The sequence below is a fragment of the Oncorhynchus clarkii genome, chromosome 7 (genome assembly GCF_045791955.1).
Source record: "Oncorhynchus clarkii lewisi isolate Uvic-CL-2024 chromosome 7, UVic_Ocla_1.0, whole genome shotgun sequence".
NCBI lineage: Eukaryota > Metazoa > Chordata > Actinopteri > Salmoniformes > Salmonidae > Oncorhynchus > Oncorhynchus clarkii.
In genome coordinates, this window is record NC_092153.1 from 87,116,040 (window position 1) to 87,142,418 (window position 26,379).

Below are 26,379 nucleotides of genomic sequence, written 5' to 3' on the forward strand. Positions count from 1 at the left end.
GGGTCATATCACATCATATCCTCAACCAGCTCTGTAGGGTCATATCATATCATATCTCAAATCAGCTCTGTAGGGTCATATTATATCATATCTCCAATCAGCTCTGTAGGGTCATATCATATCCTAATCCCCAACCATCTCTGTAGGGTCATATCATATCCTATCCTCACCCAGCTCTGTAGGTTCATATCATATCATATCCCCATTCAGCTCTGTAGGGTCATATATCCCCAATCAGCTCTGTAGGGTCATATCATATCCCCAACCAGCACTGTAGGGTCATATCATATCATATCCCCAACCAGCTCTGTAGGGTCATATCATATCATATCCCCAACCAGCTCTGTAGGGTCATATCATATAATATCATATCCCCAACCAGCTCTGTAGGGTCATATCATATCCCCAACCAGCTCTCTAGGGTCATATCATATCCTATCATATCCCCAACCAGTACTGTAGGGTCATATCATATCTCCAATCACTTCTGTAGGGTCATATCATATTCTATCATATCCCCAACCAGTACTGTAGGGTCATATCATATCCTATCCCCAACCAGCTCTCTAGGGTCATATCATATCTCCAATTAGCTCTATAGGGGCAGATCATATCCTATCATATCCCCAACCAGCTCTGTAGGGTCATATCATATCATATCTCCAATCAGCTCTGTAGGGTCATATCATATCATATTCCCAATCAGCTCTTCAGGGCCATATCATATCCCCAACCTGCTCTTTAGGGTCATATCATATCATATCCCCAACCAGCCCTGTAGGGTCATATCATATCCCCAACCAGCTCTGTAGGGTCATATCATATCCCCAACCAGCTCTCTAGGGTCATATCATATCCTACCATATCCCCAACCAGTACTGTAGGGTCATATATCTCCAATCACTTCTGTAGGGTCATATCATATTCTATCATATCCCCAACCAGTACTGTAGGGTCATATCATATCCTATCCCCAACCAGCTCTCTAGGGTCATATCATATCTCCAATTAGCTCTGTAGGGTCATATCATATCATATCCCCAACCAGCCATGTAGGGTCATATCATATCATAACCCAAAAAGGTCTGTATGGTCAAATCATATCCCCATTCAGCTCTGTAGGGTCATATCATATCCCCAACCAGCTCTGTAGGGTCATATCATATAATATCATATCCCCAACCAGCTCTGTAGGGTCATATCATATAATATCATATCCCCAACCAGCTCTGTAGGGTCATATCATATCTCCAACCAGCTCTGTAGGGTCATATCATATCATATCCCCAACCAGCTCTGTAGGGTCATATCATATCATATCCCCAACCAGCTCTGTAGGGTCATATCATATCATATCCCCAACCAGCTCTGTAGGGTCATATCATATCATATCTCCAATCAGCTCTGTAGGGTCATATCATATCATATCCCCAACCAGCCCTGTAGGGTCATATCATATCATAACCCAAAAAGGTCTGTATGGTCAAATCATATCCCCATTCAGCTCTGTAGGGTCATATCATATCCCCAATCGGCTCTTTAGGGTCATATCACATCATATCCTCAACCAGCTCTGTAGGGTCATATCATATCATATCTCCAATCAGCTCTGTAGGGTCATATCATATCCTAATCCCCAACCATCTCTGTAGGTTCATATCATATCATATCCCCATTCAGCTCTGTAGGGTCATATCATATCCCCAATCAGCTCTGTAGGGTCATATCATATCCCCAACCAGCACTGTAGGGTCATATCATATCATATCCCCAACCAGCTCTGTAGAGTCATATCATATCATATCCCCAACCAGCTCTGTAGGGTCATATCATATAATATCATATCCCCAACCAGCTCTGTAGGGTCATATCATATAATATCATATCCCCAACCAGCTCTGTAGGGTCATATCATATCCCCAACCAGCTCTCTAGGGTCATATCATATCCTATCATATCCCCAACCAGTACTGTAGGGTCATATCATATCTCCAATCACTTCTGTAGGGTCATATCATATTCTATCATATCCCCAACCAGTACTGTAGGGTCATATCATATCCTATCCCCAACCAGCTCTCTAGGGTCATATCATATCTCCAATTAGCTCTATAGGGGCAGATCATATCCTATCATATCCCCAACCAGCTCTGTAGGGTCATATCATATCATATCTCCAATCAGCTCTGTAGGGTCATATCATATCATATTCCCAATCAGCTCTTCAGGGCCATATCATATCCCCAACCTGCTCTTTAGGGTCATATCATATCATATCCCCAACCAGCCCTGTAGGGTCATATCATATCCCCAACCAGCTCTGTAGGGTCATATCATATCCCCAACCAGCTCTCTAGGGTCATATCATATCCTACCATATCCCCAACCAGTACTGTAGGGTCATATATCTCCAATCACTTCTGTAGGGTCATATCATATTCTATCATATCCCCAACCAGTACTGTAGGGTCATATCATATCCTATCCCCAACCAGCTCTCTAGGGTCATATCATATCTCCAATTAGCTCTGTAGGGTCATATCATATCATATCCCCAACCAGCCATGTAGGGTCATATCATATCATAACCCAAAAAGGTCTGTATGGTCAAATCATATCCCCATTCAGCTCTGTAGGGTCATATCATATCCCCAACCAGCTCTGTAGGGTCATATCATATAATATCATATCCCCAACCAGCTCTGTAGGGTCATATCATATAATATCATATCCCCAACCAGCTCTGTAGGGTCATATCATATCTCCAACCAGCTCTGTAGGGTCATATCATATCATATCCCCAACCAGCTCTGTAGGGTCATATCATATCATATCCCCAACCAGCTCTGTAGGGTCATATCATATCATATCCCCAACCAGCTCTGTAGGGTCATATCATATCATATCTCCAATCAGCTCTGTAGGGTCATATCATATCATATCCCCAATCAGCTCTTCAGGGCCATATCATATCCCCAACCTGCTCTTTAGGGTCATATCATATCATATCCCCAACCAGCCCTGTAGGGTCATATCATATCATAACCCAAAAAGGTCTGTATGGTCAAATCATATCCCCATTCAGCTCTGTAGGGTCATATCATATCATATCCCCAACCAGCTCTGTAGGGTCATATCATATCATATCCCCAACCAGCTCTGTAGGGTCATATCATATAATGTCATATCCCCAACCAGCTCTGTAGGGTCATATCATATCATATCTCCAACCAGCTCTGTAGGGTCATATCATATCATATCCCCAACCAGCTCTGTCGGGTCATATCATATCCTATCATATCCCCAACCAGTACTGTAGGGTCATATCATATCTCCAATCACTTCTGTAGGGTCATATCATATTATATCATATCCCCAACCAGTACTGTAGGGTCATATCATATCCTATCCCCAACCAGCTCTCTAGGGTCATATCATAACCCAACCAGCTCTGTAGGGTCATATCATATTCCCAACCAGCTCTGTAGTGTCATATCATATCATATCCCCAACCAGCCCTGTCGGGTCATATCATATCATAACCCAAAAGCTCTGTATGGTCAAATCATATCCCTAATCAGCTCTGTAGGGTCATATCATATCCCAACCAGCTCTGTAGGGTCATATCATATCATATCCCCAACCAGCTCTGTAGGGTCATATCATATCCTATCCCCAACTAGCTCTGTAGGGTCATATCATATCATATCCCCAACCAGCTCTGTAGGGTCATATCATATAATATCATATCCCCAACCAGCTCTGTAGGGTCATATCATATAATATCATTTCCCCAACCAGCTCTGTAGGGTCATATCATATATCTCCAACCAGCTCTGTAGGGTCATATCATATAATATCATATCCCCAACCAGCTCTGTAGGGTCATATCATATAATATCATATCCCCAACCAGCTCTGTAGGGTCATATCATATAATATCATATCCCCAACCAGCGCTGTAGGGTCATATCATATCTCCAACCAGCTCTGTAGGGTCATATCATATCATATCCCCAACCAGCTCTGTAGGGTCAAATCATATCATATCCCCAACCAGCTCTGTAGGGTCATATCATATCATATCTCCAATCAGCTCTGTAGGGTCATATCATATCATATCCCCAATCAGCTCTTCAGGGCCATATCATATCCCCAACCTGCTCTTTAGGGTCATATCATATCATATCCCCAACCAGCCCTGTAGGGTCATATCATATCATAACCCAAAAAGGTCTGTATGGTCAAATCATATCCCCATTCAGCTCTGTAGGGTCATATCATATCATATCCCCAACCAGCTCTGTAGGGTCATATCATATCATATCCCCAACCAGCTCTGTAGGGTCATATCATATAATATCATATCCCCAACCAGCTCTGTAGGGTCATATCATATAATGTCATATCTCCAACCAGCTCTGTAGGGTCATATCATATCATATCCCCAACCAGCTCTGTAGGGTCATATCATATCCCCAACCAGCTCTGTAGGGTCATATCATATAATATCATATCCCCAACCAGCTCTGTAGGGTCATATCATATCCTATCATATCCCCAACCAGTACTGTAGGGTCATATCATATCTCCAATCACTTCTGTAGGGTCATATCATATCATATCCACAACCAGTACTGTAGGGTCATATCATATCCTATCCCCAACCAGCTCTCTAGGGTCATATCATAACCCAACCAGCTCTGTAGGGTCATATCATATCCCCAACCAGCTCTGTAGTGTCATATCATATCATATCCCCAACCAGCTCTGTAGGGTCATATCATATCATAACCCAAAAAACTCTGTATGGTCAAATCATATCCCTAATCAGCTCTGTAGGGTCATATCATATCCCAACCAGCTCTGTAGGGTCATATCATATCATATCCCCAACCAGCTCTGTAGGGTCATATCATATCCTATCCCCAACTAGCTCTGTAGGGTCATATCATATCATATCCCCAACCAGCTCTGTAGGGTCATATCATATAATATAATTTCCCCAACCAGCTCTGTAGGGTCATATCATAACTCCAACCAGCTCTGTAGGGTCATATCATATAATATCATATCCCCAACCAGCTCTGTAGGGTCATATCATATAATATCATATCCCCAACCAGCTCTGTCCAGTGCTGAAACACTTTACACATCTCTGCAAAGTGAGGGCATGATATCAACATTGAGCAAGAAAGACATGTCATTATAAACCAAGAAAATATTGGACCTTAATCAGTATAAAGGTCCCATCAGCCAGGGGTGCATCTCCAGACAGAGACAGAGGGCTCTGTGAAGTGGAAACATCATCACAACATGTAGAGGTTGTTTTCTTAATTGATCTCATCATGTTATCCAAACAGTTACTACATCTAACTGTTCATAGAGGAAGTACTTAGTATAGCGATGAAGCTGAGAGAGAACAGAGAGAAAACAGTGTCTGAACCAGGGTGATGGAGCTGAGAGAGAACAGAGAGAGAACAGTGTCTGAACCAGGTTGATGGAGCTGAGAGAGAACAGAGAGAGAACAGAGTCTGAACCAGGTTGATGGAGCTGATAGAGAACAGTGTCTGAAGCAGGGTGATGGAGCTGAGAGAGAACAGAGAGAAAACAGTGTCTGAACCAGGGTGATGGAGCTGAGAGAGAACAAAGAGAGAACAGTGTCTGAACCAGGGTGATGGAGCTGAGAGAGAACAGTGTCTGAACCAGGGTGATGGAGCTGAGAGAGAACAGAGAGAAAACAGTGTCTGAACCAGGGTGATGGAGCTGAGAGAGAACAGTGTCTGAACCAGGGTGATGGAGCTGAGAGAGAACAGAGAGAAAACAGTGTCTGAACCAGGGTGATGGAGCTGAGAGAGAACAGTGTATGAACCAGGGTGATGTAGCTGAGAGAGAACAGAGAGAAAACAGTGTCTGAACCAGGGTCATGGAGCTGAGAGAGAACAAAGATAGAACAGTGTCTGAACCAGGGTGATGGAGCTGAGAGAGAACAGAGAGAGAACAGTGTCTGAACCAGGGTGATGGAGCTGAGAGAGAACAAAGATAGAACAGTGTCTGAACCAGGGTGATGGAGCTGAGAGAGAACAGAGAGAGAACAGTGTCTGAACCAGGGTGATGGAGCTGAGAGAGAACAGAGAGAGAACAGTGTCTGAACCAGGGTGTTCCAGTTTCCAGGTCCATACCAGGTCCAGATTTAAGATGTGATCACACCTTTCTGTGTTTTCCCTCCTCTGTAATGCCTGCCATGGTTCCATTGCAGGTTACTTCCTCTCTGATGCGTCTGACTACTTCCTGTCTGTTTTGCCTCCTCTGTAACGCCTGCCATGGTTCCATTACAGGTTACTTCCTCTCTGATGCGTCTGACTACTTCCTGTGGTTTATTCTCCAGAGCATACAGACAGGGGATTAGACATCACAACACCAAGCTTACAGCATCGTCCACTGCTTCCAGCTCTTCTTGCGACCGGAGTCTTGCAGGTTATAATGATTACATGAGAGGAGGGTCTGTTTGTTGCTCTACCTCATGGTGGTCTATCAGACTACAATTAAGGTGTTTTATACCATGTCTCAATATGATAAAATTATCTTCCTATTAGACATTGTTAGTGAGGGGAAACATTGACATGACTTCCTACAGGATGTCATTGAGGTGGAATGTCCACTTTTGTATCTACATACCTTGCGTCCCACTTCGTTGTTGTGGAGGTTCATTAAGGTCCTGGCATTCTGTTTGATCTCTCTCGCGTCTACGAAGACCTTAGAGAACCCCAGGCCATAGCTCACGTCAGCCGAGCAGCCTCCCCACTTCCAGCCCTCGTCCTGGCTGTAGGTCCCCTGCTTGTCCTTATCACAGCCGCAGTCAGACAGGTTCCCCTGGGTACACGCTGCTGTGATGGCATGGGCCACACCTGCGGCGATGATGGCGTAGGTAAACGCTGCCTCCTTACTACCTGGGAGAGAGGAGAGAGGATTTGATTGATTGAAACCATTTCCCTGAAGGGAATTTGTTTTGCACAGCAATGAAATACATAAAGAACATTTTTGAATCAGAATCGTTGACAACATGACCCTCTGTTAGGGCGGTATCAAGCCTCCTCACATACCTGACATAGCTTGTTCAAACCAAATCATAAAATGTGCTAGGCAAGCCAAGTTTAGTTCATTTATCACGGCTGCTTTAAACAGATTAATGACGGTAGGGGGATGAGGGGCAGGGCTGCAGGGGGAAGGAGGAGAGGAGGGCAGGGAAAGGGGGGAAGGAGAGCAGGGAAAGGGGAGAGGAGAGGAGGAGGGCAGGGAAAGGGGGGAAGGAGAGCAGGGAAAGGGGAGAGGAGGAAGGCATGGAAAGAGGGAGAGGAGAGCAGAGAAAGGGGGAGAGGAGAAGAGGAGGAGGAGTGCAGGGAAAGGGGGGACGAGGGCAGGGAAAGGGGGAGAGGCAGAGGAGGAGGAGGGCAGGGAAAGGTGGAGAGGAGAAGAGGAGGAGGAGTGCAGGGAAAGAGGGAGAGGAGTGCAGGGAAAGGGGTGAGGAGAGCAGAGAAAGGGGGAGAGAAGAAGAGGAGGAGGAGGGCAGGGAAAGGGGGAGAGGCAGAGGAGGAGGAGGGCAGGGAAAGGGGGAGAGAAGAAGAGGAGGAGGAGGGCAGGGAAAGGGGGAGAGGCAGAGGAGGAGGAGGGCAGGGAAAGGGGGAGGGGAGGGATTGGGGGGAGAGAAATTCACCTGAAGGGCTCTGAGTATTGTGAGCTCACAGATATCTGTAGAAGATAGAATCCAAACTTAGTTTACTATGCCGAAGAGAAAGTGTCAATCTCAGAAGGCACACTAGATGTAATACAAACACTGTCCTTTATTCTGCATTTCAGACAGAGGAATCATTAGTCCAGCCAGGCAGGCTGCTGCAGGTTGACCTGCTGAGAGGCAGTGTTGACCTGCAGAGAGGCAGTGTTGACCTGCAGAGAGGCAGTGTTGACCTGGAGGTTGACCTGCTGAGAGACAGTGTTGAACTGCTGAGAGGACCTGGAGGTTGACCTGCTGAGATAGTGTTGACCTGCTGAGACAGTGTTGACCTGGAGGTTGACCTGTGTTGACCTGCTTAGAGACAATGTTGACCTGCTGAGAGACAGTGTTCACCTGCTGAGAGACAGTGTTCACCTGCTGAGAGGCAGTGTTGACCTGCTGAGAGGCAGTGTTGACCTGCTGAGAGACAGTGTTGACCTGCTTAGAGACAGTGTTGACCTGCTGAGAGACAGTGTTGACCTGCTGAGAGGCAGTGTTGACCTGGAGGTTGACCTGCTGAGATAGTGTTGACCTGGAGGTTGACCTGTGTTGACCTGCTTAGAGACAATGTTGACCTGCTGAGATACAGAGTTGACCTGCTAAGAGACAGTGTTGACCTGCTGAGAGACAGTGTTGACCTGCTGAGAGACAGTGTTGAACTGCTGAAAGACAGTGTTGACCTGCTGAGAGACAGTGTTGACCTGCTGAGAGACAGTGTTGACCTAGAGGTTGACCTGCTGAGAAACAGTGTTGACCTGCTGAGAGGCAGTGTTGACCTGGAGGTTGACCTGCTGAGATACACAGTGTTGACCTGGAGGTTGACCTGTGTTGACCTGCTTAGAGACAAAGTTGACCTGCTGAGAGACAGTGTTGACCTGCTGAGAGACAGTGTTGACCTGCTGAGAGACAGTGTTGACCTGCTGAGAGACAGTGTTGACCTGCTGAGAGACAGTGTTGACCTGCTGAGAGACAGTGTTGACCTGCTGAGAGACAGTGTTGACCTGCTGAGAGACAGTGTTGACCTGCTGAGAGACAGTGTTGACCTGTGGAGAGATAGTGTTGACCTGGAGGTTGACCTGCTGAGAGACAGTGTTGACCTGCTGAGAGGCAGTGTTGACCTGCTGAGAGACAGTGTTGACCTGCTGAGAGACAGTGTTGACCTGCTGAGAGACAGTGTTGACCTGCTGAGAGACAGTGTTGACCTGCTGAGAGATAGTGTTGACCTGGAGGTTGACCTGCTGAGAGACAGTGTTGACCTGCTGAGAGACAGTGTTGACCTGCTGAGAGACAGTGTTGACCTGCTGAGAGACAGTGTTGACCTGCTGAGAGACAGTGTTGACCTGCTGAGAGACAGTGTTGACCTGCTGAGAGACAGTGTTGACCTGCTGAGACAGTGTTGACCTGCTGAGAGACAGTGTTGACCTGCTGAGAGGCAGGGTTGACCTGCTGAGAGGCAGGGTTGACCTGCTGAGAGGCAGTGTTGACCTGCTGAGAGACAGTGTTGACCTGCTGAGAGACAGTGTTGACCTGTTGAGAGACAGTGTTGACCTGGAGGTTGACCTGCTGAGAGACAGTGTTGACCTGCTGAGAGACAGTGTTGACCTGCTGAGAAGCAGTGTTGACCTCTTGAGAGACAGTGTTGACCTCTTGAGAGACAGTGTTGACCTGCAGAGAGGCAGGGTTGACCTGCTGAGAGACCGTGTTGACCTGCTGAGAGACAGTGTTGATCTGCTGAGAGACAGTGTTGACCGGAGGTTGACCTACTGAGAGACAGTGTTGACCTGCTGAGAGGCAGTGTTGACCTGCAGAGAGACCGTGTTGACTTGGGGGTTGACCTGCTTAGTGACAGTGTTGACCTGCTGAGAGACAGTGTTGACCTGCTGAGAAGCAGTGTTGACCTGCTGAGAGACAGTGTTGACCTGCTGAGAGACAGTGTTGACCTGCTGAGAGACAGTGTTGACCTGCTGAGAGACAGTGTTGACCTGCTGAGAGACAGTGTTGACCTGCTGAGAGACAGTGTTGACCTGCTGAGAGACAGTGTTGACCTGCTGAGAGACAGTGTTGACCTGCTGAGAGACAGTGTTGACCTGCTGAGAGACAGTGTTGACCTGCTGAGAGACAGTGTTGACCTGCTGAGAGACAGTGTTGACCTGCTGAGAGACAGTGTTGACCTGCTGAGAGACAGTGTTGACCTGCTGAGAGACAGTGTTGACCTGCTGAGAGACAGTGTTGACCTGCTGAGAGACAGTATTGACCTGCTGAGAGAGTTTGTTGACCTGCTGACAGGCAGAGTTGAACTGCTGAGAGGCAGGGTTGACCTGCTGAGAGAGTGTGTTGACCTGCTTACAGGAAGGATGACCTGCTGAGAGACAGGGTTGACCTGCTAAGAGAGTTTGTTGACCTGCTGAGAGACAGTGTTGACCTGCAGAGAGACAGTGTTGACCTGCAGAGAGACAGTGTTGACCTGCAGAGAGACAGTGTTGACCTGCAGAGAGACAGTGTTGACCTGCAGAGAGACAGTGTTGACCTGCAGAGAGACAGTGTTGACCTGCAGAGAGACAGTGTTGACCTGCAGAGAGACAGTGTTGACCTGCAGAGAGACAGTGTTGACTTGGAGGTTGACCTGCTGAGAGGCAGGGTTCACCTGCTGAGAGAGTGTGTTGACCTGCTGAGAGACAGTGTTGACCGGAGGTTGATCTACTGAGAGACAATGTTGACCTGCTGAGAGACAGTGTTGACCTGCTGAGAGACCGTGTTGACTTGGGGGTTGACCTGCTGAGAGACAGTGTTGACCTGCTGACAGGCAGAGTTGACCTGCTGAGAGACCGTGTTGACTTGGGGGTTGACCAGCTGAGTGACAGTGTTGACCAGCTGAGTGACAGTGTTGACCTGCTGAGAGACCGTGTTGACTTGGGGGTTGACCAGCTGAGTGACAGTGTTGACCTGCTGAGAGACAGTGTTGACCTGCTGAGAGACAGTGTTGACCTGCTGAGAGACAGTGTTGACCTGCTGAGAGACAATGTTGACCTGGAGGTTGACCTGCTGAGAGACAATATTGACCTGCTGAGTGACAGTGTTGACCTGCTGAGAGACAGTGTTGACCTGCTGAGAGACAGTGTTGACCTGCTGAGAGAGAGTGTTCACCTGCTGAGAGACAGTGTTCACCTGCTGAGAGACAGTGTTCACCTGCTGAGAGACAGTGTTCACCTGCTGAGAGACAGTGTTCACCTGCTGAGAGACAGTGTTCACCTGCTGAGAGACAGTGTTCACCTGCTGAGAGACAGTGTTGACCTGCTGAGAGACAGTGTTCACCTGCTGAGAGACAGTGTTCACCTGCTGAGAGACAGTGTTCACCTGCTGAGAGACAGTGTTCACCTGCTGAGAGACAGTGTTCACCTGCTGAGAGACAGTGTTCACCTGCTGAGAGACAGTGTTCACCTGCTGAGAGACAGTGTTCACCTGCTGAGAGACAGTGTTGACCTGCTGAGAGGCAGGGTTGACCTGCTGACAGAGTGTGTTGACCTGCTTACAGGCAGAGTTGACCTGCTGAGAGACAGGGTTGACCTGCTGAGAGAGTTTGTTGACCTGCTGAGAGACAGGGTTGACCTGTTGAGAGACAGTGTTGACCTGGAGGTTGACCTGCTGAGAGACAATGTTAACCTGCTGAGAGAGTGTGTTGACCTGTTGAGAGGCAGGGTTAACCTGCTGAGAGAGTGTGTTGACTTGTTGAGAGATAGTGATGACCTGGAAGTTGACCTGCTGTGAGACAGTGTTGACCTGCTGAGAGACAGTGTTAACCTGCTGAGAGACAGTGTTGACCTGCTGAGAGACAGTGTTGACCGGAGGTTGATCTACTGAGAGACAATGTTGACCTGCTGAGAGACCGTGTTGACCTGCAGAGAGACCGTGTTGACTTGGGGGTTGACCTGCTTAGTGACAGTGTTGACCTGCTGAGGAGCAGTGTTGACCTACTGAGAGACAGTGTTGACCTGCTGACAGGCAGAGTTGACCTGCTGAGAGACAGGGTTGACCTGCTAGGAGAGTTTGTTGACCTGCTGAGAGACAGTGTTGACCGGAGGTTGACCTACTGAGAGACAGTGTTGACCTGCTGAGAAGCAGTGTTGACCTGCTGAGAGACAGTGTTGACCTATGGAGAGACAGTGTTGACCTATGGAGAGTAAGTGTTGACCTGGAGGTTGACCTGCTGAGAGACAGTATTGACCTGCTGAGAGGCAGGGTTGACCTGCTGAGAGACAGTGTTGACCTGCTGAGAGACAGGGTTGACCTGCTGAGAGACAGGGTTGACCTGCTGAGAGACAGGGTTGACCTGCTGAGAGACAGGGTTGACCTGCTGAGAGACAGGGTTGACCTGCTGAGAGACAGGGTTGACCTGCTTACAGGCAGAGTTGACCTGCTGAGAGACAGCGTTGACCTGCTAAGAGAGTTTGTTGACCTGCTGAGAGACAGTGTTGACCTGTTGAGAGATAGTGATGACCTGGAAGTTGACCTGCTGTGAGACAGTGTTGACCTGCTGAGAGACAGTGTTGACCGGAGGTTGATCTACTGAGAGACAATGTTGACCTGCTGAGAGACAGTGTTGACCTGCAGAGAGACAGTGTTGACCTGCAGAGAGACAGTGTTGACCTGCAGAGAGACAGTGTTGACCTGCAGAGAGACAGTGTTGACCTGCAGAGAGACAGTGTTGACCTGCAGAGAGACAGTGTTGACCTGCAGAGAGACCGTGTTGACCTGCAGAGAGACCGTGTTGACTTGGGGGTTGACCTGCTTAGTGACAGTGTTGACCTGCTGAGAAGCAGTGTTGACCTACTGTGAGACAGTGTTGACCTGTTGAGAGACAGTGTTGACCTGGAGGTTGACCTGCTGAGAGACAGTGTTGACCTGCTGACAGGCAGAGTTGACCTGCTGAGAGACAGGGTTGACCTGCTAAGAGACAGTGTTGACCTGCTGAGAGACAGTGTTGACCTGCTGAGAGACAGTGTTGACCTGCTGAGAGGCAGTGTTGACCTGCTGAGAGACAGTGTTGACCTGCTGAGAGACAGTGTTGACCTGCTGAGAGACAGTGTTGACCTGCTGAGAGACAGTGTTTACCTGCTGAGAGACAGTGTTGACCTGCTGAGAGACAGTGTTGACCTGTTGAGAGGCAGTGTTGACCTGCTGAGAGACAGTGTTGACCGGAGGTTGACCTGCTGAGAGACAATGTTGACATGGTACCGGTCTGTCTGTCTGTCCAGAGACAGGATGTGGCTGCATGGCTGGACTAATGCTCCGTCCGTCCTTCCGTCCGTCCGTCCTTCCTTCCAGAGACAGTGTTGACCTGCTGAGAGACAGTGTTGACCTGCTGAGAGATAGTTGATCTGAAGGTTGACCTGCTAAGAGACAGTGTTGCCCTGCTAAGTGACAGTGTTGCCCTGCTAAGAGCCAGGTCAACACACTCTCTCAGCAGGTCAACACTGCCTCTCGGCAGGTCATCATTGTCACTAAGCAGGTCAACCTCAAAGTCAACACTGCCTCTCAGCAGGTCAACACTGCCTCTCAGCAGGTCAACACTGCCTCTCAGCAGGTCAACACTGCCTCTCAGCAGGTCAACACTGCCTCTCAGCAGGTCAACACTGCCTCTCAGCAGGTCAACACTGCCTCTCAGCAGGTCAACACTGCCTCTCAGCAGGTCAACACTGTCTCTCAGCAGGTCAACACTGTCTCTCAACAGGTCAACACTGTCTCTCAACAGGTCAACACTGTCTCTCAGCAGGTCAACACTGTCTCTCAGCAGGTCAACTGTCCAGGTCAACACTGTCTCTCAGCAGGTCAACACTGTCTCTCAACAGGTCAACACTGTCTCTCAGCAGGTCAACACTGTCTCTCAGCAGGTCAACTGTCCAGGTCAACACTGTCTCTCAGCAGGTCAACACTGTCTCTCAGCAGGTCAACACTGTCTCAGCAGATCAACCAGGTCAACCCAGGAAAGTATATTCCATGTATTGCTGCAATACAATGGTCAGAGATGTATTTAACGGTGCACCCAGAGGGAGAGATAGTGTTGTGATGTTTAGAATCTGGCCCTCAGCCCAGCTCCTGTCACTCAGCTGGCAGCTCCTTGAGGTGAGCCTGAGGGCTGAGAGGCATGCAGACCCTCCCTAGATGGACCGCCTGATACCACACCATTACACCCCACACTAATACAGTACCACAAGGTTCTGATCAGACCGGGGTTCTGTCCTGATACCACAGAGTTCTGTTCTGACACCACAGGGTTCTGATACCACAGGTTTTGATACCACAGGTTTCTGTTCTGACACCATGGGGTTCTGATACCATAGAGTTCTGATACCACAGAGTTCTGTTCTGATAGAGTTCTGATACCACAGGTTTTGATACCACGGGGTTCTGTTCTGACACCATGGGGTTCTGATAGCACAGAGTTCTGTTATCAGAGTTCTGATACCACAGGTTTTGATACCACGGGGTTCTGTTCTGACACCATGGGGTTCTGATAGCACAGAGTTCTGATACCACAACACAGGATAAAGTTATGTTCCGATACCACAGAGTTCTGTTCTGACACCACAGGGTTCTGATACCACAGGTTTTGATACCACAGGGTTCTGTTCTGACACCATGGGGTTCTGATACCATAGAGTTCTGATACCATAGAGTTCTGTTACCACAGGTTTTGATACCACAGGGTTCTGTTACCATGGGGTTCTGATACCATAGAGTTCTGATAACACAGAGTTCTGTTATCAGATTTCTGATACCACAGGTTTTGATACCACGGGGTTCTGTTCTGACACCATGGGGTTCTGATAGCACAGAGTTCTGATACCACAACACAGGATAAAGTTGTTCCGATACAACAGAGTTATGTTCTGATACCACAGGGTTCTGTTCTGATACCACTGGGCTCTGTTCTGATACCACAAGGTTCTGATACCACAACACAGGATAAACCACACCAAACGTGTATAATTCTAGGAAACTAGCTTTAAACTCAACAAAAAGATTCCGCCCCATGACAAAATGTGTAGAATTGCATGAAACAAACTTCAAAAGAGCAACATTCTGTCTCTGCAGCCATCTTTCCTGATACCACAGGGTTCTGATACAAGATTGTTCTAATACCACAGGGATCTATTTTGATGTCACAGTGTTCTGATAAAATACCACACTGTACTGTTCTGATACCACAGGGCTCTGTTCTGATACCACAAGGTTCTGTTCTGATGCGACAGGGTTCTGATACCACAGGGTTCTGTTCGAATATCATAGGGTTCTGTTCTGATACCACAGGGTTCTGTTCTGATACCACAGGGTTCTGATACAACAGGGTTATGTTCTGATACGACAAGGTTCTGTTCTGATACCACAGGGTACTGATATTACAGGGTTCTGATACCACAGGGTTCAGGTCTGATACCGCAGGGTTCTGTTCTGATACCACAGGGTTCTAAGACCACAGGGCTCTGTTCTGATACCACAGGGTTCTGTTCTGATATCACAAGATTGATAACGCAGGGTGCTGATACAAGGTTCTTATACGACAGAGTTCTGTTCTGATACCAAAAGGTTCTGATAAAATACCACAGAGTACTGTTCTGATACCACAGTGTTCTGTTCTGACACCACAGGGTTCTGATACCACAGGGCTCTGTTCTGATACCACGGGGTACTGGTACCACAGAGTTATGTTCTGATACCACAGGGTTCAGGTCTGATACCGCAGGGTTCTGTTCTGATACCACAGGATTCTGATACCACAGGGCTCTGTTCTGATACCACGGGGTTCTGATACCACAGGGTTCTGTTCAGATACCACATGGTTCTGTTCTTATACCACAGGGTTATGATACCACAGGGTTCTGTTCAGTTACCACAGGGTTCTGATACCACAAGGTTATGTTCTGATACCACAGGTTTCTGTTCAGATACCACAGTGTTCTGATAACACAGGGTTCTGTTCTGATACCACAGGGTTATATTCTGATACCACAGGGTTCTGATACCACAGAGTTCTGTTCAGATACAACTAGGTTCTGATACCACAGGGTTGTGATACCATACGGTTGTGATTACACAGGGTGCTGATACAACAAGGTTCTGATATGACAGAGTTCTGTTCTGATACCAAAGGTTTCTGATAACGCAGGGCTCTGTTCTGATACCACAGTGTTCCGATAACACAGGGTTATATTCTGATACCACAGGGTTCTGATACCAGAGAGTTCTGTTCAGATACAACTAGGTTCTGATACCACAGGGTTCTAATAACACAGGGTTCTGTTCAGTTACCACAGGGTTCTGATACCACAGGGTTCTGATACCACAGAGTTCTGTTCAGATACAACTAGGTTCTGATACCACAGGGTTATGATACCACAGGGTTCTGTTCAGTTACCACAAGGTTATGTTCTGATACCACAGGGTTCTGATACCACAGGTTTCTGTTCAGATACCAGTGTTCTGATAACACATGGTTCTGTTCTGATACCACAGGGTTATATTCTGATACCACAGAGTTCTGTTCAGATACAACTAGGTTCTGATACCACAGGGTTGTGATACCATACGGTTGTGATTACACAGGGTGCTGATAAAACAAGGTTCTGTTCTGATACCACAGTGTTCTGTTCAGATACAACTCGGTTCTGATACCACAGGGTTCTAATACCATAGGGTTCCACCCCATACACCACTACCAGGTTAGCCTCATTCTTAATTAAAATGCAGATAACACCTTACAGGTCTATATACTATTGAAAATAAAATACCGGGGTCTCACTCTCACTCACTCGCTCACTCTCTCACTCTCTCACTCTCACTTCCGCGATGCATACAAAGCCCTCCCCCGCCCTCCTTTCGGAAAATCTGACCACGACTCCATTTTGATGCTCCCAGCCTATAGACAGAAACTAAAACAGGAAACGCCTGTGCTCAGGTCTGTTCAACGCTGGTACGACCAATCGGATTACACGCTTCAAGATTGCTTCGATCACATGGACTGGGATATGTTCGCATAACATTGATGAATACACTAATTCGGTGAGCGAGTTCCTTAGAAAGTGCATCGGTGATGTTGTACCCACAGCGACTATTAAAACCTTCCCCAACCAGAAAGCGTGGATTGATGGCAGCATTCGCGCAAAACTGAAAGCGCAAACAACTGCTTTTAATCGGGGCAAGGCGACTGGAAACATGACCGAATACAAACAGTGTAGCTATTCCCTCCGCAAGGCGATCAAACAAGCTAAGCATCAGTATAGAGACAAAGTAGTCTCAATTCAACGGCTCAGACACGAGAGGTATGTGGCAGGGTCTACCGTCAATCACGAATTACAAAAAGAAAACCAGCCCCGTCGCGGACCAGGATGTCTTGCTCCCAGACAAACTAAACAACTTCTTTGCTTGAGGACAATACAGTTCCACCAACACGGCCCGCTACCAAAACCTGCGGGATCTCCTTCACTGCAGCCAACGTGAGTAAAACATTTAAACGTGTTAACCTTCGCAAAGCTGCCGGCCCAGACGGCATCCCTAGCTGCGACCTCAGAGCATGCGCAGACCAGCTGACTGGTGTGTTTACGGACATATTCAATCAATCCTTATCCCAGTCTGCTGTTCCCACATGCTTCAAAAGGGCCACTATTGTGAGGGCCACAAGAAAGCTAAGGTAACTAAGGTAACTGAGCTAAATGACTATCGCCCCTTAGCACTCACTTCCGTCACCATGAAGTGCTAGGGGGCACTATTTTTATTTTTGAAAAAATAATGTTCCCAAAGTAAAAGGCCTATTTCTCAGGACCAGATGCTAGAATATGCATATAATTGACAGCGTAGGATAGAAAACACTCTAAAGTTTCCAAAACTGTAAAAATATTGTCTGTGAGTATAACATAAATGAAGTTGCAGGCGAAAGCCTGAGAAAAATCCAATCAGGAAGTGACTTATTTTGAAAGCTCTGTGTTCCTATGCATCCCTATTGACCATTGAAAGGGATATCAACCATATTTCTTTTTCTGTGGCTTCCCTAAGGTGTCTACAGCCTTTAGACGTAGTTTCAGGCCACATTGCGTAAGTGGTCAGTTGTTGGCTCTCAGTGTGATTTTTGTGCAAAACAGAGAGGTAGCCATTTTTCCTCCCGGTCCTAGTGAAAAGCCAACTGTCCCAGTTGATATATTGTCGAATAGATATTTGAAAAACACCTTGAGGATTGATTATAAAAACATTTGCCATGTTTCTGTCGATATTATGGATATAATTTGGAATTTGTGTCTGCATTGTCGTGACCGCTATTTCCGGTGGATTCCTGGGCATAACGCACCAAACTAACGGAGGTATTTGGATATAAAAAATATCTTTATGGAACACAAGGAACATTTGCTATCAAATTGGAGTCTTGTGAGTGAAAACATCCGAAGATCATCAAAGGTAAACGATTAATTTGATTGCTTTCCTGATTCGTGACCAAGTTACCTGCTGCTAGGTGTACATAATGTTTCGCCAGTATATCGATAAACTTACAAACGCTTGTATTGATTTCGCTGTAAAGCATCATTTCAAAATCTGAGACGACAGTTAACAAAAGGCTAAGTTGTGTTTCGCTATATTTCACTTGTGATTTCATGAATATGGATATTTTCTAGTAAGATTATTTGACCGTTGCGCTATGCTATTTAGCGTAGTTGAAGACAATTATCCCGGATCCGGGATGGATGGTTCCAAGAGTTAACAACATAGTACCCTCCAAGCTCAAGACCCTGGGTCTCAACCCAGCCCTGTGCAACTGGGTCCTGGACTTCCTGACGGGCGGTGAGGGTAGGAAACAATATCTCCACCCCGCTGATCCTCAACACTGGGGCCCCACGAGGGTGCGTTCTCAGCCCTCTCCAGTACTCCCTGTTCACCCATGACTGCGTGGCCATGCACGCCTCCAACTCAATCATCAAGTTTGCAGACAACACTACAGTGGTAAGCTTGATTACCAACAACGACGAGACGGCCTACAGGGAGGAGGTGAGGGCCCTCGGAGTGTGGTGTCAGGAAAATAACCTCACACAACCTCAGGATGCTGAAGAAATTCGGCTTGTCACCAAAAAAACTCAAACTTTTACAGATGCACAATCGAGAGTATCCTGTCGGGCTGTATTACCGCCTGGTACGGCAACTGCTCCGCCCACAACCGTAAGGCTCTCCAGAGGGTAGTGAGGTCTGCACAACGCATCACCGGGGGCAAACTACCTGCCCTCCAGGACAACAAAAAAAAAGATCATCAAGGACAACAACCACCCGAGCCACTGCCTGTTCACCCTGCTATCATCCAGAAGGCGAGGTCAGTACAGGTGCATCAAAGCTGGGACCGAGATACTTTTTTTATTTTACCTTTATTTAACTAGGCAAGTCAGTTAAGAACAAATTCTTATTTTCAATGACGGCCTAGAAACAGTGGGTTAACTGCCTGTTCAGGGGCAGAACGACAGATTTGTACCTTGTCAGCTCGGGGATTTGAACTTGCAACCTTTCAGTTACTAGTCCAACGCTCTAACCACTAGGCTACCCTGCCCAAAACAGCTTGTATCTCAAGGCCATCAGACCATTAAACAGCCATCACTAACATCGAGTGGCTGCTGCCAACATACTGACTTAAATCTCTAACCACTTAAATAATTAAAAATTGGATGTAATAAATGTATCACTAGTCACTTTAAACAATGCCACTTTTATATAATGCTTACATACCCTACATTACTCATCTCATATGTATATACTGTACTCTACACCATCTACTGCATCTTGCCTATGCCGTTCGGCATTCACTCATCCATATATTTATATGTACATATTCTTATTCATTCCTTTACACTTGTGTGCGTATAAGGTAGTTGTTGTGAAATTGTTAGATTACTTGTTAGATATTACTGCACGGTCGGAACTAGAAGCACAAGCATTTCGCTACACTCACATTAACATCTGCTAACCATGTGTATGTGACAAATAAAATTTGATTTTATATAGCCCCAAAAAAAGTGTTTTAATCACAGCAGAACCCTTCTTTGGTGTGATATAGAACATTCTTTATAGAACCATCAAAACAAGTTTCTATATACAGTAGCACTAAAAATGGTTCCCCTTTGCTTACAAGCCAAATAACTCATATTTGGAACTATATCGTTTTATGTTATGTGTTTTAGTGTGTATAACATCCTAACCTTTGTTACCCAGAGCAGAGTCAGTGAAAATGGTTTACTAGTTTACTCTGGTTAATCATGACCAATCATGTCTGAGCACCTGCAGGTCAGAGGAAGTACTCTTTGTCCGACAATGTAATTGTAGGAAATGAACACCATGTTCCTGTGTCTACATCTGTGGATTATATATGTTCTCTCTGCCAGCGTTATGAGTTTCACAGTTCTGGACCGATAGCTGCAGGTATGCAGCACATTGCACACTGAATAACTGACAGGGCAATCAATTGAAATGTTTTAAAATATCATGTGGAGTGAAGTGAGGCCTGTCTCTCCTTAGGAACACTTCATATAAAGAACTAGATAGATCTAGTTAACTTTAGATCCTAAACCGCTAGATAGATCTAGTTAACTTTAGATCCTAAACCGCTAGATAGATCTAGTTAACTTTAGATCCTAAACCGCTAGATAGATCTAGTTAACTTTAGATCCTAAACCGCTAGATAGATCTAGTTAACTTTAGATCCTAAACAGCTAGATAGTTCTAGTTAACTTTTAGTTAACAGTTTCCAGTGTGTATCAATAATGGTCCACCACCCAAAGGACTTTCAGCCAACAGCAGGCCAGTGGTGGAAAATGGGTCATTGATGAAAGAGGACAAAGGAGGCAGACACAAATTATGCAGACCATCAGGCGGGCTCAGTAAGTCAACTGACAGTCCAGTACAACATTGGTTCCCAAAGACCCATACACATGCACAACTCGTCGTACCTTGACACGAATGGGATATGGCAGCTGACGACCAAACAAGTAACTGCTATTGCAGTGGGCTATGGAACAAAAACACTGGACACAGGAGAATTGGAAAAACACTGCCTGGTTTGATGAATCCCGGTTCCTGTAGTTTCACGCTGATGGGAGGACTAGGGTATGGAGAAAACCATGAGTACATGCATCCACTATTCAGCGTGTCAACATTTCAGGCTGGTGCTGTTGTTGTGTTTTCAGGGCACACATTGGGCCCCTTGATAAAAGTGGAGCAACGTTTGATTGGATATCTGAACATTATTGCCAATCAGATGCCTTCATGGCAGCAGTGTATACATCTGCAAATAGATTTTTTTCAGCAGGATAATGCCCCATGCCACAAGGCGAGGATTGTTGTGGAATCTGCTTACAGCAGTGGCCTGCCCACCAGACCTCAATCCAACAAAGCATCTGTGGGATGAGATGAAATTAGCTATTTGAGGTAGAGCTCCACTACGAGCCAATAGGAAGCGTTGGAGTCAACATGGGCCAGCATCCCTGTGGAACGCTTTGACACGTTGTAGAGTCCATGACTCGGCAAATTGATGCTGTTCTGAGGGCAAAAGGGGGTGCAACTCAATATCAGGAATCTGTTCCTAATGTTTTGTACACTCAGTGTATCAAGTTCACTTTAGATCTTAAACCACCATAAACCACCTCCATTGGCGATTTAGAGAGCAACCGCAGACCACGTGTATGGGGTCGTGTTTCCAGACCACGTGTATGGGGTCGTGTTTCCAGACCACGTGTTAGGGGTCGTGTGGTCAGACCACGTGTATGGGGTCATGTTTCCAGACCACGTGTATGGGGTCGTGTTTCCAGACCACGTGTATGGGGTCGTGTTTCCAGACCACGTGTATGGGGTCGTGTTTCCAGACCACGTGTATGGGGTCGTGTGGCCGGACCACGTGTATGGGGTCGTGTTTCCAGACCACGTGTATGGGGTCGTGTTTCCAGACCACGTGTATGGGGTCGTGTTTCCAGACCACGTGTATGGGGTCGTGTGGCCGGACCACGTGTATGGGGTCATGTTTCCAGACCACGTGTATGGGGTCGTGTGGCCGGACCACGTGTATGGGGTCGTGTTTCCAGACCACGTGTATGGGGTCGTGTTTCCAGACCACGTGTATGGGGTCGTGTTTCCAGACCACGTGTATGGGGTCGTGTTTCCAGACCACGTGTATGGGGTCGTGTTTCCAGACCACGTGTATGGGGTCGTGTTTCCAGACCACGTGTATGGGGTCGTGTTTCCAGACCACGTGTATGGGGTCGTGTTTCCAGACCACGTGTATGGGGTCGTGTGGCCGGACCACGTGTATGGGGTCATGTTTCCAGACCACGTGTATGGGGTCGTGTGGCCGGACCACGTGTATGGGGTCATGTTTCCAGACCACGTGTATGGGGTCGTGTTTCCAGACCACGTGTATGGGGTCGTGTGGTCAGACCACGTGTATGGGGTCGTGTTTCCAGACCACGTGTATGGGGTCGTGTTTCCAGACCACGTGTATGGGGTCGTGTTTCCAGACCACGTGTATGGGGTCGTGTTTCCAGACCACGTGTATGGGGTCATGTGGTCAGACCACGTGTATGGGGTCGTGTTTCCAGACCACGTGTATGGGGTCGTGTTTCCAGACCACGTGTATGGGGTCGTGTGGTCAGACCACGTGTATGGGGTCGTGTTTCCAGACCACGTGTATGGGGTCGTGTTTCCAGACCACGTGTATGGGGTCGTGTTTCCAGACCACGTGTATGGGGTCGTGTTTCCAGACCACGTGTATGGGGTCGTGTTTCCAGACCACGTGTATGGGGTCGTGTTTCCAGACCACGTGTATGGGGTCGTGTTTCCAGACCACGTGTATGGGGTCGTGTTTCCAGACCACGTGTATGGGGTCGTGTTTCCAGACCACGTGTTAGGGGTCGTGTTTCCAGACCACGTGTTAGGGGTCGTGTTTCCAGACCACGTGTTAGGGGTCGTGTTTCCAGACCACGTGTATGGGGTCATGTTTCCGGACCACGTGTATGGGGTCATGTTTCCAGACCACGTGTTAGGGGTCGTGTTTCCAGACCACGTGTTAGGGGTCGTGTTTCCAGACCAAGTGTTAGGGGTCGTGTTTCCAGACCACGTGTATGGGGTCGTGTTTCCAGACCACGTGTTAGGGGTCGTGTTTCCAGACCACGTGTATGGGGTCGTGTTTCCAGACCACGTGTATGGGGTCGTGTTTCCAGACCACGTGTATGGGGTCGTGTTTCCAGACCACGTGTATGGGGTCATGTGGCCGGACCACGTGTATGGGGTCGTGTGGCCGGACCACGTGTATGGGGTCCTGTGGCCAGACCACGTGTATGGGGTCATGTGGCCGGACCACGTGTATGGGGTCATGTGGCCGGACCACGTGTTAGGGGTCGTGTTTCCAGACCACGTGTATGGGGTCATGTGGCCGGACCACGTGTATGGGGTCGTGTTTCCAGACCACGTGTATGGGGTCATGTGGCCGGACCACGTGTATGGGGTCATGTGGCCGGACCACGTGTATGGGGTCGTGTTTCCAGACCACGTGTTAGGGGTCGTGTTTCCAGACCACGTGTATGGGGTCATGTGGCCGGACCACGTGTATGGGGTCATGTGGCCGGACCACGTGTATGGGGTCGTGTTTCCAGACCACGTGTATGGGGTCGTGTTTCCAGACCACGTGTATGGGGTCGTGTTTCCAGACCACGTGTATGGGGTCGTGTTTCCAGACCACGTGTATGGGGTCGTGTTTCCAGACCACGTGTATGGGGTCGTGTTTCCAGACCACGTGTATGGGGTCGTGTTTCCAGACCACGTGTATGGGGTCGTGTTTCCAGACCACGTGTATGGGGTCGTGTTTCCAGACCACGTGTATGGGGTCGTGTGGCCGGACCACGTGTATGGGGTCATGTTTCCAGACCACGTGTATGGGGTCATGTTTCCGGACCACGTGTATGGGGTCGTGTTTCCAGACCACGTGTATGGGGTCGTGTTTCCAGACCACGTGTATGGGGTCGTGTGGTCAGACCACGTGTATGGGGTCGTGTGGTCAGACCACGTGTATGGGGTCATGTGGCCAGACCACGTGTATGGGGTCGTGTTTCCAGACCACGTGTATGGGGTCGTGTTTCCAGACCACGTGTATGGGGTCATGTGGTCAGACCACGTGTATGGGGTCGTGTTTCCAGACCACGTGTATGGGGTCGTGTTTCCAGACCACGTGTATGGGGTCGTGTTTCCAGACCACGTGTATGGGGTCGTGTGGTCAGACCACGTGTATGGGGTCGTGTTTCCAGACCACGTGTATGGGGTCGTGTTTCCAGACCACGTGTATGGGGTCGTGTGGTCAGACCACGTGTATGGGGTCGTGTTTCCAGACCACGTGTATAGGGTCGTGTTTCCAGACCACGTGTATGGGGTCGTGTTTCCAGACCACGTGTATGGGGTCGTGTTTCCAGACCACGTGTATGGGGTCGTGTTTCCAGACCACGTGTATGGGGTCGTGTTTCCAGACCACGTGTATGGGGTCATGTTTCCAGACCACGTGTTAGGTGTCGTGTTTCCAGACCACGTGTTAGGGGTCGTATTTCCAGACCACGTGTATGGGGTCATGTTTCCGGACCACGTGTATGGGGTCATGTTTCCAGACCACGTGTTAGGGGTCGTGTTTCCAGACCACGTGTATGGGGTCGTGTTTCCAGACCACGTGTATGGGGTCGTGTTTCCAGACCACGTGTATGGGGTCGTGTTTCCAGACCACGTGTATGGGGTCATGTTTCCAGACCACGTGTATGGGGTCATGTTTCCAGACCACGTGTATGGGGTCGTGTTTCCAGACAACGTGTATGGGGTCGTGTTTCCAGACCACGTGTATGGGGTCATGTTTCCAGACCACGTGTATGGGGTCGTGTTTCCAGACCACGTGTATGGGGTCATGTGGCCGGACCACGTGTATGGGGTCATGTTTCCAGACCACGTGTATGGGGTCGTGTTTCCAAACCACGTGTATGGGGTCGTGTTTCCAGACCACGTGTATGGGGTCATGTGGTCAGACCACGTGTATGGGGTCATGTGGTCAGACCACGTGTATGGGGTCATGTTTCCAGACCACGTGTATGGGGTCGTGTTTCCAAACCACGTGTATGGGGTCGTGTTTCCAGACCACGTGTATGGGGTCATGTGGTCAGACCACGTGTATGGGGTCATGTTTCCAGACCACGTGTATGGGGTCATGTGGTCAGACCACGTGTATGGGGTCATGTTTCCAGACCACGTGTATGGGGTCATGTGGCCGGACCACGTGTATGGGGTCGTGTGGCCGGACCACGTGTATGGGGTCCTGTGGCCAGACCACGTGTATGGGGTCATGTTTCCAGACCACGTGTATGGGGTCGTGTTTCCAGACCACGTGTATGGGGTCGTGTGGCCGGACCACGTGTATGGGGTCATGTGGCCGGACCACGTGTTAGGGGTCGTGTTTCCAGACCACGTGTATGGGGTCATGTGGCCGGACCACGTGTATGGGGTCGTGTTTCCAGACCACGTGTATGGGGTCATGTGGCCGGACCACGTGTATGGGGTCATGTGGCCGGACCACGTGTATGGGGTCGTGTTTCCAGACCACGTGTATGGGGTCATGTGGCCGGACCACGTGTTAGGGGTCGTGTTTCCAGACCACGTGTATGGGGTCATGTGGCCGTACCACGTGTATGGGGTCATGTGGCCGGACCACGTGTATGGGGTCGTGTTTCCAGACCACGTGTATGGGGTCATGTGGCCGGACCACGTGTATGGGGTCGTGTTTCCAGACCACGTGTATGGGGTCGTGTTTCCAGACCACGTGTATTGGGTCGTGTTTCCAGACCACGTGTATTGGGTCGTGTTTCCAGACAACGTGTATTGGGTCGTGTTTCCAGACCACATGTATTGGGTCGTGTTTCCAGACCACGTGTATGGGGTCATGTGGCCGGACCACGTGTTAGGGGTCGTGTTTCCAGACCACGTGTATGGGGTCATGTGGCCGGACCACGTGTTAGGGGTCGTGTTTCCAGACCACGTGTATGGGGTCGTGTTTCCAGACCACGTGTATGGGGTCGTGTTTCCAGACCACGTGTATGGGGTCGTGTTTCCAGACCACGTGTATGGGGTCGTGTTTCCAGACCACGTGTATGGGGTCGTGTGACCGGACCACGTGTATGGGGTCATGTGGCCAGACCACGTGTATGGGGTCGTGTGGCCGGACCACGTGTATGGGGTCATGTGGCCGGACCACGTGTATGGGGTCATGTGGCCGGACCACGTGTATGGGGTCGTGTTTCCAGACCACGTGTATGGGGTCATGTGGTCAGACCACGTGTATGGGGTCATGTGGTCAGACCACGTGTATGGGGTCATGTTTCCAGACCACGTGTATGGGGTCGTGTTTCCAAACCACGTGTATGGGGTCGTGTTTCCAGACCACGTGTATGGGGTCATGTGGTCAGACCACGTGTATGGGGTCATGTTTCCAGACCACGTGTATGGGGTCATGTGGTCGGACCACGTGTATGGGGTCGTGTGGCCGGACCACGTGTATGGGGTCCTGTGGCCAGACC

The 26,379-nt window shown here is 48.5% G+C and overlaps 1 protein-coding gene across 1 annotated transcript in view; it reads right to left on the reverse strand.

The window, feature by feature from the left end:
- Window positions 1–26,379, reverse strand: part of LOC139414500 (wingless-type MMTV integration site family, member 7Aa) — a 68,359-nt gene that overhangs the window by 32,711 nt on the left and 9,269 nt on the right. Inside the window, exon 3 of the mRNA XM_071162410.1 lies at window positions 6,679–6,950. Within this exon, the coding sequence (XP_071018511.1) occupies window positions 6,679–6,950 (272 nt within the window). The remainder of the gene's footprint in view (window positions 1–6,678; window positions 6,951–26,379) is intronic.